General features: G+C 34.4%; 2 protein-coding genes across 2 annotated transcripts; both read right to left on the bottom strand.

Moving 5' to 3' along the window:
* Positions 1–2,242: 2,242 nt before the first annotated feature.
* Positions 2,243–5,516, bottom strand: camk2n1b (calcium/calmodulin-dependent protein kinase II inhibitor 1b). The gene is made up of 2 exons (XM_082146306.1): positions 4,978–5,516; positions 2,243–3,761 (listed from the first exon to the last, which is right to left on the bottom strand). The coding sequence occupies exons 1-2, from the start codon at positions 5,144–5,146 to the stop codon at positions 3,691–3,693; spliced, it is 240 nt and encodes a 79-aa protein (XP_082002432.1). The 5' UTR covers positions 5,147–5,516; the 3' UTR covers positions 2,243–3,690.
* A 4,798-nt stretch (positions 5,517–10,314) lies between these two features.
* mul1 (mitochondrial E3 ubiquitin protein ligase 1) lies at positions 10,315–13,621 on the bottom strand. Its single transcript, XM_082145359.1, has 5 exons — positions 13,544–13,621; positions 12,930–13,068; positions 12,757–12,844; positions 12,506–12,626; positions 10,315–11,811 (listed from the first exon to the last, which is right to left on the bottom strand). Exons 2-5 carry the CDS (start codon positions 13,047–13,049, stop codon positions 11,082–11,084), a joined length of 1,059 nt encoding a protein of 352 aa, XP_082001485.1. The 5' UTR covers positions 13,050–13,068; positions 13,544–13,621; the 3' UTR covers positions 10,315–11,081.
* Positions 13,622–19,449: the final 5,828 nt, after the last annotated feature.

Genomic DNA, 19,449 nt, shown 5'->3' with positions numbered 1-19,449 from the left:
AAAGGCGAAGCTTGAATTTCCAGGTATGTCCCTCTTTGGCTAATGTATTTTCAAGATGGAGGCGCAACATGGCTGCCGCCATTCGAGCGACTCGCTCGTTTGTATTCTAAATGGCAGATTCTACGCTTAAGAGAATACTTGATTAGTTGGTAGAAGTAAGTACACATTAATGAGCACATATCATTTTGAAAGAACAAAGTGTTTTTTGCTAAGAATCAACGTAAAAAATTACTCAGTATAACTTTAAATACGATTATTTGAAAAATAAGCTGAAATAACGCAAGCTGACGGCTTCAACAGAAGCAAATACCATTAACAACCCTGTAGCTCACAGTATGTTTGTTAGGGAAGCAGGTTGAGGAGGGTGATGAGAAGACGCCGGATAGCAAATCTATTAATAATGTCACTAATTAAACCACTGGCTATCACTCAATAAAATATCACATTGCTGAGTGTTTTTGTATGTTTGGTTTACTGATTAAAATGACCTTTGCAAGGTAAGTTTGTCGGCTTGTGAATTAGCAGAACTTGCACACAGCCACTACAAAACTGTTCACAAGCTTCTAGGGATTTGTTGTGAGTTGAAAAAATAATATATATATATATATAGAAAAAAACATTGTGTGCACAACATTAAAAACATTGTGTGCTTTCTGCTGATTGTGACCCACAATCTCTGATTCCAAGTGAATGACAACAATAAAACTTTCTCAACAAAGAAATAGATTGGCAAGTGTGTAAGTGTTATGAGGGATGTTCAGAGAAAGAACAGCACATTCCTGCTCCTAATGCACTCTGCATTTTAAAATAAAAATGAAAGTAAATAAAACCTGAACTCAGTTTGCAGAGTCATTCTAGTGCTTTCTAAATGCATTCAGCTCACTTCTGACTGTAGAGAGAGTTCAGTAATGTGGGAGAGAGAGCAAATAGTACCATACTGCCTTTCAAAGCAACACAAAGACACTGAGTAGCCTACTTTACTTTCTTCATAGATTTCTTTGCGATTTCCCCTGCAGCCTCATGTTTTCTATATAAACCGCTCATTTGAGCAGCTCCGCTTCATTTCCTTTGCCAAAATAGGGTTGAAATGTTATAGTTTCTCTCACCTGATTACCTGCTCATCCAGGGGGTCCTAATGAGCTGGAGGGGAATTCCCACACTTTCAGCAGAATCTGGACATTGTGATGAGGATACATTTGAATGTTCAATCTGAACACATTTACAATGGAAGTCTGTATTTGGGCAAGGTATTCCAGTGGTTTAAAAACAAAAATGTGAATCTTAAATTTTCATTAGGCTATAGCAAGATTTTTTTACGTTTTTGAAAGAAATCACTTATGCTCACCAAGGCTGCATTTATTTGATCAAAAATACAGTGAAATATTAATACAGTTTAAAATAATATTTACTGTGATGGCAATACATTACTCCAGTCTTCAGCGTGATATGATCCTTCAGAAATCATTCTAATATTCTGATTTGCTGCTCAAGAAACATTTCTGATTATTCACAATCTTGAAAATATTTTCTGCTTAATTTTTTAATGTGGAAACCGTGATACTTTTTTTTTCAGGATTCTTTGATGAATAGAAAGTTCAAAAGAACAGCATTTATTTAAAATATAAATATTTCGTTACAATATAAAAATCGTTGTCAATTTTGATCAGTTTAATGCTTCCTTGTTGAACAATAGCATTAATTTCTTTGTTTAAAAAATCGTACTGACCTCTAACTTTTGAATGGTGTATATTGATTCTGTTCCAAAAAAAATATTAGCCGTAAAGTTTAGCATCATCATGACGGTTTTAGCTGAAGGAACTTCCGGTTGTAATATTGACGTAATTCCCGTAGGTCGCGCTTGCTCCATGCTTACCAGGTTTACTGGCTTTATGGTCGTGAGTGTAGTTGAAAGACGAGATGTAACTTTGCCCAGACAAGTCTTGTCACTAATCTCATTCTAATGTTTAAATCTTGATGATATATATTTAGAAAAAGTGTGTTTTAACATCTACTTAAGTACAGTTCCTTGCTTTATATAGCCTACTTTTGCTGCAAAAGCATTCATTGTAAAAAAAAAAAAAAAAAAAAAAACTTGTTGTTAAAGGGATAGTTTAGCCAAATTCTGTCATTACCTGCTCACCCTCATGTCGTTCCAGACCCGTAAGACTTTCGTTGATCATCTGAACACAAATGAAGATCTTTTTGATGAAAACTGAGAGCTTTCTGTCCCTCTATTGACAGCTCGGCCTACACAACTGACACTTTGACGCTTCAAAAAGTTCATAAAGAGATTGTAAAACTAATCCATATGAATTGAGCGGTTTAGTCCAAAACTTCTGAAGAGACACAATCGCTTTATAAGATGAACAGATTGAATTGAGGCTTTTATTCACATATAAACATTCATCAACTCACACATCAGTTGTGGTAAACGGAAGCTCAAGCATGTTCGTTCGACGTATTAGATTTGGTTAAACAAATGAAATGCATTCCTCATTATTGACCAGACAGCTCTTGTGATCAAGAACAACTCTGACTGTTATATCCGAACATGCCTGTTTTAATGGGAAAACATTTGTTTTAGAAAAGTGCCACCTTACAATTGATAAAACAACCAAGAAAAGAAATTTCACATAACGTACAGTAAGGGTGGTAGAGTTCTGTTATGTAATGACATTTTATTGGTCATACATTTCGTTGCAAATATAGCCCTGTTTAACAGTATAGAGAAGTGCAACATTCACGATATTCAAGAGTCTGAGGTTCGTCATTCAAAGTAACATTACAGTAAATATATTAGTAATTCACTGCCACAGAAGGAGGCATTTGTGCCATTCTCATGCAAAAAAGCCGTTTAGAAAAGCCCTGAAACATATATGAGAGGCAGGCCTGGAAAACTTCACATTACTCGGGTGAACGGAAACACAAGTCGACTGGCATATTTTTGCAAAATTTTGGCACAAAAGTGATCAAAATCCATTTAGCTGACAACCACGTTTGAAAGTGCTACGACTATTACCCAAATAAGCATTTTTTCCTCTTCAGAAATAGCTCCTTGATATAAAAAAATAAGCTTTTGAACTCAGGATAAGCAGGCAGTTTGCAGCCACATCAACAACAACAACAAAAATAATAATAATCATAATTACAATATTCAACATGAAAAAAATTGCTTTAAAAAAAGTAGTCTTTCCTTTCTCATCCTATAAAAAAACATTTGTTCTGTCCATCATCTCTGCAAAAGAACACCAAATGTATCCAAGAGATCATAATAAGGATATTTAAAGTGAAAAACACTCTCATTGTGCACAAAAAGAAACGAAGAGTGCTCAGTCTCACGGCAAAAATAATGAACAAAAGTTGCCAGATTTGTGCTTGTGATTTATATCAATGCATTCCTCTCACAATATAAACTGAATCTGGACCACTACAGACCAACTCCACATGTATTTTAAACAACATGTCCAGTGTAAGATGTCACTTTATAAGAAGGGATATGAAACATGCCCTTAAAGAGAGAAAGCAGACAGAGCCCCGCTTCCTCGGTTCGGATGCCCACAGTAGGGACTCTCTCCTCGCCTGCTGCCGCACAGTGAAATTCAACCCATACTAAGAGGGACTGCAAAGTGCTTTTGATGCAGAATGCACGTAACCCACGATTTCCTGCCGCTTTAACGTCGTCCTTGAGCGTTACACTCCCGCCGATGACTTCTCTGCTGTGTTGTTCAGAACTTCATCAATTCTGTCATCTTCTATGACAACTGAAAGAGAAATCACATGAGGCACACGGGGTCAAACATGCTGCCCTTGGAGAAATGACAAGACTTTAGTTTTATTGACAAGAATAGGACAGTCAGGCTTTGCAGACAGCAAAAAAAAAAAAAAGAAAAAAAAAGAGAAACTGACTAATGTAAATAAATACAATAGAATGACGTGCGAAAATTCCTTTAAAATTATTTTTAAATTATTTTAAAAAAAATTCTAGTTCTGGTATTATAATTATGCATGCCGTTTTGCATGACCTGATAATACTGGATAGATGCACATTAAAAATAATATTTGTATGTCAATAAATAAAATTAAATAATTTGTCACACTGCTGGACTAATTAATTGAACTCCAAAAAGTAAAATGGTGATTAATTTTTTTGAAAAACCCACATCTTTTTTTATCTATGGAATAAAATAGAAATAAAATTAAATCAATACAATTTAAATAAAGTATCTGAAAAATGTTCATGCTGCTATCAAGCTCACAAAAAAACAAAAACAAAAAAAAAAACACACAAAAAAAGCCAAATGTTGGCCTGCCATTACTTTAAATCAAATTTTCTGAAGTCTGAGATTTCAGAGCTTCAAGAACATTATCAGAGAATAATGATTTACATCTCAGTCCCTTTCACTATGCTATCATATGAGTAATTATTGAAGAATCATCCGGATCAGAGCTTTTAAGCTTTAAAAAGAACATAAAATACACAATATATGTATTTTATATCTTATTTGGTATCTTTTTGATAGCTGTTGTCCGGAACATGTTTTGTGTGTGTGTGTGTGTGTGTGTGTGTGTGTGTGTGTGTTTTGATAGCTGTGATCTGGACTATTCCTCAGTAATAATATATATAGCATATGCTTTTATATTTAAGAACGAAAAAGTTTCTATGTGTCAATTAGCAATCAACAAACAGCAAAATCTATATGACGTAAGATGAAATCTCATTATGAACAGGCTGGCAAGTAAATACAAGAGATCACGCTGACATCACCACGTGATGCCACAAATTAGCATAGTTAAGTAATTGGTATCTTATTAAAGGTAGTGGAAACGAGGCATTACTTCGACGCATTAATTAGCTATTTATGTAGTTTGTTGGATATCAGAACATTAATATACTTTAAGGCTGTAATCCGCACTTATTTTTTATTTCACCTACGACACAACGATAACGTAAAAATAAATAAATAATCGTTTTCTCACCTCTCTTACTGCGTCCGATCTGCCCGAGTTTCGGAGCTCGTTTGTTCTGCGCAGAACTGAAGAAGTTACTGTTGTTGTTCTGCAGGCGACAGGTGAGGGATATCTGCTCTTCATCTCCATCATCACCGTAAGGAGAGATGTTCTCGTCGTAAGGCAGCACTTCTGACATGATTCCGTTCACTATAATCGATCAGGATAATAAGACACTCGGTAACCGACGAGCGAGGGCTCTGCAAGCAAACGGCGCGCGAGGATCTCAACTGTCACGATACGATGCAGCTTTATTTTACCTTCACACTATTGGAGTCACTTTCACTTTTCCTGTCGTTACTTACAGGCGACGAGCTGAAGTCATTCGGAAAAACTGATGTAGATGCAAAACAGGAGCGATGCAACAACACACGGATCCTCAGAGAGCAGAGAGACGTCACTCAGACTCAGACTGCACGGCACGCGCAGAAGCTCCTCCACCCCCCCTCCTCCTCCTCCACTCTCGCACTGCTGCCTGCCTGCACCATTTGGGTGCTGTGGTGTAGTGGTTAGCGTCCTAAAGGATGTGGGTTTGAATCCCACTAGGGTTGAACATCATTGCCAACCCAGAAGTTGTCCTTTGCACATGGGTACTGTGGCTTAGTGGTGAAATATAGGGGTTTCAATACGTATGTGACTCTGGATCACAAAACCAATCACAAGTAGCTCGGGCATATTTGTGGCAATAGCCAAAAATACATTGTATGGGTCAAAATGATCGATTTTTCTTTTATGCCAAAAATCATTAGGGTATTAAGTAAAGATTACAAACATAAATGGAGAACTTTAAAGATAATAATACGAACATAAATGGACAACTTTAAAGGCGATTTTTTCCAATGTTTTCGATTTTTTTGCTCCCTCAGATTCCAAATTTTCAATAGTTGTATCTCTGCCAAATATTGTCCTATCCTAACAAACCACGGCATCAATGGAAAGCTTATTTATTCAGCTTTCAGATGATGTCTAAATCTCAATTTCAAAAAATGTACCCATGTGACTGATTTTGTGGTCACATATAGGGTTTGTTGATGCTGTATCATCATGTTGTCTGAAGCTTCCCTGCCCAAATCATTTTGCAAATGTATGCACAGTCATGTATGCATAGTGCACAGTCATGAACATGGCCAAAAAGGCTATTTTTCATCTGTAGACACTTGACAGAATGTTAAGATGTCCCCCTAAAAACAAATCATCTTATACTGTATGAATACAAAAAACAAAACAAAAAAAACAATATCATATACTAAATAATTAAAATGGCATGACATGGTTTAGGTTGTAGGTTTGAAACCCAAAAGGGCAAATTCATGAACTGAGAGACTGTTGTGTTTGGTAAAGTATATTTTGTTTAGTTATCAAATCTGAGCTATTAAAATCTATAGGCTACAGTAAAAATACAGTAAAATTTGAAATTACATGAAGGTACATTACAGTGAACCATTTTACAGTTTTTTTTACATAGTACATGAAGATATTTCTAATGAAATCTGAGAGTTTTCTGTCCCTCCATTGACAGCTACGCAACTACCATTTTGACGGTTCATAAAGAGATCATAAAACTAATCCATTTGAAATGAGCGGTTTAGTCCAAATTTTCCAAAGAGACTCATTCCCTTTATAAGATGAACCGATTGAATTTATGCTGAGGGTGAGTAATGCATGACAGAATTTTCATTTTTGGGTGAACTATCCCTTTAAGAGCATCACCTACCATTATATAATGCTAAACAGAACATCATTTGTTGTTCAACAGGCATATAATTTGACTCATATACTTGTTATACTCGTATAACAATATACTGACTAGATTACAATCTTAACATAAATGATTGGTTTAGTAGTGGTTTATGTGATTTAATCTGTTTTATTACTCAAGCTTTTGAAGATTTCTGGTGGTTTTAATGATTTAAAGGCATTATGTTGATAGTTCTGCATGGTATCTGGCTCTATTAGTGTCATAATTATGTAATTTACACAATTGGCTGATCTCAGTACTAGACAACCCATAGTGATGCTCCTAGATTGATCTGTGATGGTAAAGCTAGACAGGTATTTATCTCCATCTACTGGTCGGGCACAGTAATACTCTCTGCTTACATGTACAATTAATGCAAAATAAATACATAATTTTTTATTTTTTATAATATTGCTTGTAAAATATGCATAACCAACACAGCTTTTCTTAATCGCAATATAGATAATAATAACTAAGATGAAAGCAAAGAAACAAACAATAACATATCCCCTCAACCCTTCTAAACCAGGAGCATCGAAAATCTAATTCATATCTTCATTTATATCTTCTCTGACAGATTGTATTATTCTAAAGAGCTCCTGTATATGTCTGAACTTCCTAACTCTTCTCCTCGGTTTCCCGCGCAGCATGTAGAGGAAGATGGCGCATGCGGTCAGGCCAAGCATCATCTTCAAGACCCCGCAGAGCCACAGTGACAGGTCTCTCTCCTGCTTCTTCAGAAGAGTGCTGGAGGTCCAGAGGTGGGACACAAACCAGGTGGCTGTCTTGCATCACCTTGCACACGACACCAGTCAAGCTGTCAAAATGCATAATTTTGATCAAAAAATATTTTTCAGATGTTCAAGCTGTCATAGCAGCATCAAACAAGGCCAGCAGAGCAAAACGTTTTTTTAAAAATGTGATAGTTCCGGTCCTTGATTCTGATTGGCCGTTGTAAATTACTCTACAAACATTCACCTGTGAAAACAAATATTTTTATGGACTAACCGTTTTTATAAAAGCAAAGTTTATAGTGATTTTAGAACAGCTAAAGCGGGAAACTTGAACCATATTTACACTACTGTTCAAAAGTTTGCGATTGGTATGATTTTTTGAAAGGAGTCTCTTATTCTCACAAAGGCTGCATTTATTTGATACAAATAAAAATATATAGTAAAAACAGTAATGTTGTGAAATATTATTAACATGTAAAATAACTGTTTTCTATTTTAATATATTTTAAAATGTATTTTATTTCCATTGATCAAAGCTGAATTTTCAGCATCATTACTCCAGTCTTCAGTGTCACATGATCCTTCAGAAATCATTCTAATATGATGATTTGCTGCTGTTGAAAACAGTTGTGCTGATTAATATTTTTGTGGAAACCATGATAATTTTTTTTTCAAGATTCTTTGATGAATAGAATATTCAAAAGAACAGCATTTATTTGAAACAGAATTTTTCAAATACAAAACAAATGAAACAATTGTTTTTTGTTGAAACAAATGTCTTTACTGTACTGTCACTTTTGATCAATGCATGCTTTCTGAATAATAGGATTAATTTCATTCAGAAAAGATCTCTAACTTTTGAATGGTAGTGTATATTAATTATTTTGCACAAAAAGGCATTTTATTTGAAAGATAATTAATTAATTAATTTCTTTCCAAAAAAATCTTTTGAACAATAGTGTTATTATCATTATATTTTCAAATCTTCTTATATCATTCATATTTACTTTAACTTTTCCATTACATGAGAGTGATACATAACTGTTACATTTTAGTGATGGTTTGTGTTTTGCATGACTTCCTTTATTATTGTCAATGACTTCCTTTATTGTGATTGGTGGGTGACAAAAATATGTATTGCAAACAAAAATCTTAACTGTGGATCCTATAGATCTATTCACACAGAGTGAAAAAGCTATTACATTTTTTAATAGGTGAATTATCTTTTTTGTTATTCTACAGAAAACAACTTTCTTTTATCTCACAATTCTGAATTTTTATCTCACAACTTTATATCACGCAATTGCAACTTCATATCACACAATTCTGAAAAAAAAAGAAAAAACGAGTCAGATTGTGAGATAAAAAGTCGCAATTACCTTTTTACATTTTTATTGTTTGGTGGAAACAAGCTTCCATAGAAGAGTGATATGCAAACAATCTCGACAATTTGCATCACGCTTGATATGAACAGTTTGAGTGTGAAAACCTGTTGCCAATTGTGTACACACACACACACACACACACACACACACACACACACACACACACACACACACACACACACACACACACACACACACACACACACACACACACACACACACACACACACACACACACGTATAAGTTTAACTGAATCCATACCCTTCCATGTACCATATAGGCTACTCATAATATTATTAATTTTAATTTATAATTATGTAGCACTTTATTTTAAAGTCCCCATGTACATACTATGTACTTATTCCAGTAATTACAATAACTGTGTAATAACTAGGTAATAATCCTGAACCTTCTCCTAAACCTAACCCATGTAGTTACCTTATATTACCCTGTACTTAGGTAAGAGACTGTAAAATAAAGTGCAACCCATAATTTGAATATTAATGGGCATATACATATTTCTAATATTTACCAGACATCTGTTGTGTGATTCAGCACCCTCTTCTCTTTCAGGACCCTGTTGCAGTTGTCGACAAAAGGGCTGTTCAAGGTTTCCGTGACTTTCTGCAAGACACACGGAAACTGAACAAGTACAAATTTCATGGAAACGTGCAGAAGTTGTTGAGACGGCATCTGACGAGGCTTATCTGCTCCCTGCGCTGGACAAAATGACTGTTTTCTTCATAAGGTAACACCTCAGACGTGCTCCCTCTCCATCCACGATAATCAATAACTATAAATAACTGTAAACAACAAGGTGGTGTAATTTAAAAGCAGGATGATGACAGAATGTGTTTAGGCTGGAAGACTAAACTGGTTACACTAAAATGTGTTTAGGCTGGAAGTATTTGGAAAAACTGATATACAAAAGGATGCAAATTACAGTTAGACCAGGTAGACACCAGTCAGATAAATATCACCTGCAAGCTAATGCTCCTCCCTTTTCCATTTGTTTTTGTCAATGTAGCTTAGTGGTTAAAAATCTGTTTGGACATAAAAAAAAAAAAAAGTTTAATAAGCTTCCACCTTCATTTTGCCCTTTCCAGTTCAATTAGGAAACACATATAGTTACAATATATAATTCTAGTGGTTTAATTCTGTTTGGCTTTACATACTATTGTTAGACTTTTAGTTCTTCATTGTGGCCTTCTAAAGTTAAACTAGTATATATTTATCTCCTGTTGTGTAAAGTAATGTCACTCTCTCACACATACACAACTGGTACGTGGAAGTAAACATCAACAATTGGCAAATTCAGATCACACAGACTGATCCACTACAGAAAAAAAAAACATTCTTTATTTATTCTTTATATCATTATAATATTATGTGTAAATTATGCATAGCTAATATTAAACCATACTGAAGAACAAAGGAAGAACAAACTGATTTGGTTCAACAAATTCCCATTTAATAAATCAGATTAAAGCTTTAAATCTCACGCCGCCCTATTCTTACAAAAAAAACAACAACAAATAAAAACAATTAAAATGAAAAGTAAAAATGATGATAGGACACCACAAAACTGGCATCCAACTAACATGTCTTAAAGGGAGCATGTCAATATTGAACCCCAAAATGAAACTATATTTTACATAAAGGGAATGAATCCTGTTTTTAGGACCATTAGGTACTGTAACATTTTATTTTATTAACATTTTTAACTTTATTAACTTTTATTAACATTTACCTTATATACTTGCAAAGTAAAAATAAAAAAAGTATTGCGTTTACCTTTTTTAATACAAAATAAAATCTGTATTATAGTAGTTTTTACTGTAATCAAATAATACTATATTACAGTAGTAAGAAGTAAATGTGAACCAAAAAATATTCACAATGCAAAAAATCCTAATGGTCCTAAAATAAGCACTTTTATTCTTTTTTTTTTACATTTTCTTTTGTTTTGATTTTGGTTAAAATACAACAGCATTGAATTTCAGTTCACACAGGCACAAGTGATGATTACAATTGCCAACAGTGCGATCAAATCAACAGAATACAAAAACCAATTCAAACTGGAAGAATATTTTTTAATGCAGAGTATTTGGATTATGGCTGATATTACATGGCAAGAAATGCTCTGCTCACATCCAAAAACCTGCCCTCAAAGTCACTCATTTTAAAGAGCATAATGCATATTCACAATAAGGCCTCTAGCTGTTATACAGAGGGACAATCCTGTCTATTTTAGCCCTGCATATGGGGCACTTCTTAGGTTCGGGGAGGGCCCTATAGCATTCCTCACAGGTACACACGTGACCGCACTCTAGAAACACGCAGGAGCGCTCCTGACTCAGGCATATTGTGCATGTAGTCGGAGACACATCAACCTCCGCCAGGTCGAGCTCCTTTAAACGTCTGCTCTGCCACTTTCTGTACTCGTCCAGTACGCTGCGCTCTTTCCTCCGCTCCTTACGCAGCACGTACTGTCGCCACAGCAGGTAGAATAGCGTGGCACAGGCAGTCAAGCCAAACAGCACCGTCAAGACCCTCCAGAGCCGCAGGTAACCCTCTTGCTTACTCAGGAGCGTGTCGTAGTCCAGGCGGCTGAGGAAGTACCGCAGGCCCTGCTTTGGGGGTTGAAGACGAACCAGGTTGTTGTCCAGCACCAGCTCCCCCACGCCAGTCATGCTGGCACCCAGACGGAGCATTTCTTCCGTCTCCTGGATGCCCTGCGGCCGCTCGCCGCTGATGAAGTGACCGATGACGTTGGTCAGAGACTGCTGGGAGGGGTGGAAGTTCTCATAGGTGGTCTCCAGATCCAGTTCAGCTGCATCTAGCGGGCGGACCACTCGCACTGTTGTGGGAATGGTGTCATCGTGCGGGGCCAGGTCAAAGGGCACGGTGTTGGTGCGTTGGTGGATGAGCTTTTCACAATCATTCCTAAAAGAAAGATGTATTGGCACAGTGAATTAAATATAGATATCATTTTAAAAGATCAAATCAATTTATTTTTATTTTTTTAAATATACATTATAAATATTAATTAATAATAATAATAATAATAAAAATATATATAAGTTAAATATTTGTAATGTTTAGAATATAAAAACTATTACAATTATAGATTATAAATATTATTGTTATATAACAACTATAAATAACTAAATATTAGTAGTTAGTAGTATCTAAATATTTAAAAAAAATTAGGTAAATTTAGAGATTTAAATAAATTATGATATATTATTATTAAAAACTACATTTTATAAGTATTATTTTAATGTTGAAACAATACATATTTAAATTATAATCTAAATATTGACAAACACGTATGTAAATACGCACAATTGAAATAGTGTAATTATTAAAAACGAAATATTACTATACACTTTATTTTAAAATTAAAACAATAAAATAATAAATATTTAAAGTTTTACCTAAATATTAGAAAAATATGTAGGTATAATTAATTGCTTAAAGTATACTTAAAGTATAATGATTAAAAACAAAATATCATTATACATATTTTATACTAAGAACTAAGAAAACAAAACGCTGATAGTGTAATTGAAATATATATCATAGTGTACAGATTATAGTATCAAAATGGACAGTTTTACACATTCAGAACAAGTACCACAGATGTGTTGTGCGATTCCACACCATCTTCTTCTCCTTTAGGGTCAACCTCTCGATGACTCCTTTACAGTTGTCCACAAACTGGCTGTTCAAGGTCTCCTTCACTGAGCGCACAACACCTATAGACGTATGAATAAAACACTAGAACATTACAACACACTCATCCTATTTTTGCTAGTGTCCTCTTATTATTTTCCAGCATGTCTTTGTTATAGTGGGTCAATCTCAGAATCATCTCAGAAGCCATACCTTCAATAACTGCATAAGGAACACATTTCCCTGGTGCTTCATTGAGGATGCTTTTCAGGTCTGGATTTAATGACATCCTCTTGGCCTCCTGTCACACAGGTCAGGTTTAACTATGATCTACTTCTTCAAGTGGTGGGGTTATTAAAAGAAATACACCAGGGTTGTTTTCTTACCCTTAATCTAGCCACATGGCTCGATTTCTTTTTGTATATGGTGTACAAGACGGCAGTCAGAGCCGAACTAGTGGCCAGCAACACAATCTGTGCTGTGGAGGGTCTGCCACTGGCATCCATCCTTCAATCTACAGACCAGCTGAGTATAAAAAACACAATGAACAACAGCTCACAATACAAGTTACAGCTCTATACAAACTAAACATTGACGATTAACGTTAAGCTGCAATGGACAAGACAAACTTTCTCCAAGTCAACCCATTCCTAGCTGATGTACTAGGGATTCTTCAAAAGGGTTAAACCTTTTTATTTACAGTGTAAAATATTTATTGTATCATTAAAAAATTAAATAAACAATATTAAGTCTTACTTTACAGTTTTTTCCCCACAGATATTGTAAATAACTTTTATAAAAACAAAACGGCTATGAAATTAGCCTGAACTGCTGTGCTAGCAATGCCTTCCGATAACAACAAATAAATATGCGCTCTGAAAACGCAAATCCTTTATTTTATCATTGTCAAATCTGGCGCTATTTGTAGTTGAAAAGGGCACCGTTCAAGTTTAGTGTTCAACAGACAATCATGCAACAAAGAAAAGGGTTATTTGACTACCTTCACTAAAGCTGTGCTGCTGTTGTACAGTACAACTCGCTGTCAGCTCACTCCCCTTCAAAATAAAAGCCTTTTTCCGAAAAGTTGACTTTGACTTTTAAAATACGATATAAAAATATATTTAAAATATTAACCCATGCAGGGCCGTGCACAGACCTTTTGAGGGGCATGTGTTAAACTGAACAGGGCACCCCCTCCCTTTTTTTTAACATCAAGATTATTTAGTAAGCCTACATAAAAGGAAGAAATGGTCACATCTTCATGACAAATTCAATAACACAAAAATAATAGTCTCAAAAGCTTTAGATTTATTCGCTATTAATAACAACCATAATAATAATATAGATAATATAGATATACAGTGTTTAAGGGCTAAAGCCCTAAAAAAACATGTTTTACAACATTTATACACGTGAAGACGAGCGGAGAATATAGAATACTATAAAAAAAATGAGCTAGATAGCGAATACGTGCATATTAACAGCCTTGAATTAACCATAATTTAATATTATTACCATAACATGATTAAATGTTAATAAATTAAGTGTATCAGCAATCATAAATCAAAGAAGAAATTTCTTAGAAATATATGTTACCTAGGTGACGAGGATCACTCAGTCGCGTTGTGTAAGTTCCAGTACGAAACACTGGTTTGTTGTAGCTATATGGGCGCTCTGTATTTCCTGTTGTAAAATACATTTAGCCAAAATCTCATTTTATAAAAGATGAAATGCTACTGGCTATTTAAGTGTAGGGTATTGGCTATGACTAGATGGGAAATGCTAGAACTCTCTCTCAGGTCCCACATGTCACAGGTCAGACATCACATAAATAAAATATGAGCTTACATAGTGTTTAGTACTTATTCAAACAACAAGATCTTTGTTTACCCTTGCAAAACTTCGTTCAGCTGCTGTCTGCTGTTCTTCAGTTCATGAACTTCAGTTCATTCAGTAAAGATAGAGAGGGCGGAGTTATCAGGATTTACACAAGCTCTTTTTAAGAACTTTCATTGGCTAAATATTTATAAAATAGACAGACAGATGTAAAGGGTGACCAATAGCATTGATTAAAAAAACTAAACAAAAACACCACCACCACCAAAAAAAAAAGGCCACTTTGGAATGTAAGGGCAAAAAGGGTTGAGCCCTACCTGTGCACGTGTCTGAACCCATGCAATCAATGCTATTTTAAATAGCTAAAGATCTACACCATAATACTTAGAAGAACATTTTATAAAAATATAATAAATAAAACCAAATCCATATATTTTTAAAATAAATTCCAAAGACGTGCAGAAAAGACCAAATCCAATAGGAATATTGTAGTGAGTTATTTCTCGAGTCATGTATGGGTGTTTTATATAGGCCTATAGAATGTAATTTTCTGGTTTTATAATGAAAATTTTCATTAAAAATAAACAGTCTAGATCTGGAGAATTTTGGAATTTGACTCCAACTCTGATTCAAATTTTCTGGAAACTATTACTGCTTGTTTAAAAGACACGAGTAAGCTTGATTAGCCACGTAATCACGATACTATTTAGTATTAAAATATTACATCGTTTTTTTTCTTCTGTAATGCTTACTGTATATGTTAAAATACACACCTTTTCTAAATATAGCATTAAGATTTAAAAATTAGAATGAGATTAGTGATAATAACTTGTCTAGGCAACTGTATCTCATTAAAACTTCTCCTAGCCCCGCCTCTATATTTACATATAAAGGCGCGAAAACAAGTTCGACCAATGTCAATGCGAGAGACTCAATCTTCCGCCAGCTACTACAAACGGTAAAGATAAAGGTCAATTAAATTAAATTGACATTTAAATAGCTCAAAATGTTTTGTAAGCTTTAATGTGAAGCCATTTCAGTCTAGACTTCCAAAAGTTTGGTAGTAGTTTATTATTTGTTATGATTGTTTTTTTTCCCTCTCCAGTCATCAGTGTTGGTTGGTCAGTATTTTTTTTGTTGTTGAAATATTAAAGGGACAGTTCACCCAAAAACCCAATTTGGTTGATGACAGAAATTTTTTGGGTGAACTATCCCTTTAACTGTGCGCTTGCCTTTGAGGTCGCTGCAAACCTGGCTGTATTACTGTAGATGTCAGTGTTGAGTCAACCCAGACAAATAACTAATATTCATATTCTCCCTATCAACAATGGACCATTGAGTTATTGCAAACATGTAATTCAGTCTTCTGAAAGAAACAGCATGACTGCATCATTAATAAACTGCAAGACCTTTGCCAAAAGTCAACATGAAGCTCTATGTGAATTTGCATTACAAAAACTGACAGCCACAGAGATTCAGTAAATAACTATTCATCAGAGTTACATACTGGATGATCCATTCATAAAGAACTCTCAATCTCATCTTCAGCACCACAAATGCACAGTTCGCTCTTATTCTCACTAATTCATGGGATAAAAACCCAGCAGCTCTTGTTGATGAAAAGCCTATTTAAATATTAATAAACTTTTCACCAAGGAAGATCATAATGATGTCCCACAGGGTGTAAAACAGGCTCTATATAGATCATTAAACTTAAGACAGATGATTTAATGATGACAGTTAAAAGCGGCTTGATGATTGATAAGCTGTGCATAATAGAAATGGTAAATAAATGAGAATTTTTGTTTTGCTCTATAATGCTTACAACTGCATGCAATGAAAAAATTAGCGAGCTGATTGGATGATTTTTGTGTAAGATCACCTGCAGAATATGATAACAGAAAAACTTAGCATACAACAGGCTAACTTTTTACCAAGTATTAAATGATAAATTAAAACAAAGCCTGTTGTGGGGTAACTCATTACAAGTAACTTGAGTTACGTAATCAGATTACTTTTTCAAGTAACTAGTAAAGTAATGCATTTTTCAATTTACAACAAAATATCTAAGTTACTTTTTCAAATAAGTAACGCTAGTTACTTTTTCACATTTAATGACTGACAGCTTTCCTGTCCTCATGTTGAGAGAAATAAAGTTGTGTTGTGTTTGCTGTGTGTGTGTGTGTGTGTGTGTGTGTGTACATGATGGTTATTTTAGTTCTAGACTAAATGTGAACATGCATTTACTCATCTCACTTGCACAGTATTCCTCAAAATGATTAAAAACAGTAAAATGCAATCTCAGAATTTTACGCAAAACTTTTATAATTAACTATATTAAATTACACAAATATACTTTATGTATTTAATCTCACTTTATTAACCAATGCCTTTGCTGCTGACCTTCAATAATATAATTCAATCATACTAATAAGCAAAACATTTTAGATTTAGAAATAAGAGTGAACTTCCTTCTGCTGTTGTTCTTTAATACAGAATACAGAAACTGAAAGGTTTGTTTGAGTGGCGCCCTCTACTGTACAGGCGAAAATATGCATTTCCTTCAGCCTGAGGATTATTCACTTCACTTTTGGTTTGAAAGGGCCTTACATTTGCCAAAAATATAACTTTTTTTGTTGTTATTAAAAAAAACAGAAAAAACAAGCAAGCCCAGCCCAGCCCAGGTGAGAAAAAGTCACGCAAAAGTAATGTAATGCATTACTTTTAATAAAAAGTAACTAAGTAATGCAATTAGTTACTTTTTTGGGGGAGTAACGCAATATTGTAATACATTACTTTTAAAAGTAACTTTCCCCAACACTGAGTGCATGTATATTAAATGTGACTTATCCAATTTGATTTTACACACAGAAATATTCTTACATTTACAGTATTTTTTATAGATTAGAATAATTGAATTAAATGAAGGAGGTGAAGTTATCTCATCTTTTCATAGATTTTCAAGTATAAAATTTAGATTTATTAATATTTGTATTTATTTGTTTTTCAGATATCTACACTTTTCATCTTAATCGGCTGCTGGTGATTGAATCAGTTTTATTGGCACCGTTAGGAGGGGTTTTAGAGAAAATCACCCAACTATTATAATCACAGGTAAAGTAATTTTTTAATATGTTGTTTGGATATTTACAAAACTTTTTAAATAATAGCCATTCGTTTTGAAGTGATAAATGTGTAGTTTAACAGTGAGACAAAGAGCAACAAAAAGATGAAAGTACATTTTTAAACATTTAGATTGCAAGAAAAGATTTTTATTATCATTATTAATAATAAAAATAACAACATTAATAAATAATATAATGCAGGTTATGTTTTTATTGTTGTAATCTAGTTGTCATTTAGCTATTATTATTAATGTTTATAAAGAATATAATGCTGATTATGTTTTTATTCTAATGATCATTTAGTTATTGTGTAAAAAAAAAAAGCAGTATAAGTCAATCTCTTATTTACAATCAGTTATCTTCAACATGAATGGAGTCTGTATGTGGTGAAAATCCAGCTTTTAAATGTTGTTTATATGTCTATGTGGTGTTTTTGATATGCTTTAAGACAAACCATGTGCAAATTCATAAGTCAACACCATTGCTGAGTATTTTCTCCTTAAAACTGCAGTGAACTAAAGACAGTCTCAAAAACAAGGTTTGAAATCGCTGGTGTTTCTGACGTCACAAACTACCTTGATCCTAACCAATCAGATCAATGTGTGATCGTCAACAAGTGGATCTCTGAGCTGGTGAGTGAGTGGAGGCGGGGCTCATTTGCATATTCATAGAACTGCGTATACTAACTGCGGTGTAGTTACATTCAGGGTATTTTAAGGTAAAGTTTTTTTCAAGGAAAAAATGATTGACTACAGGGGGACTTTAAGTGGTTCGGATGAATTATTGCAGTAGTTTGATGGTTTTATGGGTTTGCGTTATGAACAAACATCAAATAATCTTTGAGGAATATCATCCCAGTGTTGTTGTGCAAGAATTATAAATATAGCATTTGAGAGGAGAGGTCTAAAATACAGTAGAGTGAGTTTGTCAGGCCATTCAGAGACCTTTAATAAGTTCCTCAAAAACACCAATCACTTAATCAAGAGGGGTTGTTCACCTGCCAGAAAGTGATGTGTTGTTCAGTGATGGCTGACTAATGCGCTCATCAAGCGGAAGCGAGAAACATGGGAGAAATGTCCTTTCCACATCAACAGCTGACTCACCAGAGCTCCCGCCTCAGGCCTCAGCTTTAACATTACTCACCTTGTTGAGCAAACTGTTTGTGTTGTTTGCCGTTCCTTACCCCTGAAGAGACTCAGACAAGAGAAACACAGTGCCCACTCAAGCATGGATTAGAAAAAGTGTTGACAGATGGGCAGGCGGGCAACAAACGGGAAGTGCTGGATACCAGATGTGTCTGCATTAGTGCCGTAGAGCGCATAGATGAAGGTGTGCAGGGATGCTGATGTACTCTACATCTCACACACTCCTGCTTTAAACTAAAATTACAGAATGTTTCCAGATTGACTGTATTTACATGATGATTGTAAACAGGACATTTGTCCGGAGCCCCTAAAGGGACATGGAGATGGAAAAAATATTTCAATGTTTTTTTGCGTTCTCTCTGAAAAGTTTTGCGTACCATAGAGTTTGTTTGTTCATAATTTTTGGGAGCCAAAATGCTACATGATGTGTGGCCTAGATTGCACATTTTATTCTGCAAGGATGCATTACATTGATCTGAAGTTACAGTAAAGACATGTATAATGTTACTAAAGGTTTCTATTTCAAATAAATAACTTTCCCCAATATACATGCACCTAGTGTTGGGGAAAGTTATTTCAAATAAACACTGTTCTTATTCATACATACATACATATATATATATATATATATATATATATATATATATATATATATATATATGAAGAGTTCAGATGCAAAAGCCTCTAAGTGCCATCTAAAATTTTCTTCTAGAATGATCATTTTTATCAAGCTCGTATATTTAAGTTCAATAATTTCACTTAAATGGCAATGCAAATTACCTATTAAAGGTACAATATGT

Source organism: Leuciscus leuciscus, assembly GCF_965113295.1.
Source record: "Leuciscus leuciscus genome assembly, chromosome: 18".
NCBI classification, from domain to species: domain Eukaryota; kingdom Metazoa; phylum Chordata; class Actinopteri; order Cypriniformes; family Leuciscidae; genus Leuciscus; species Leuciscus leuciscus.
This window is presented reverse-complemented; position numbering and strand designations above follow the sequence as displayed.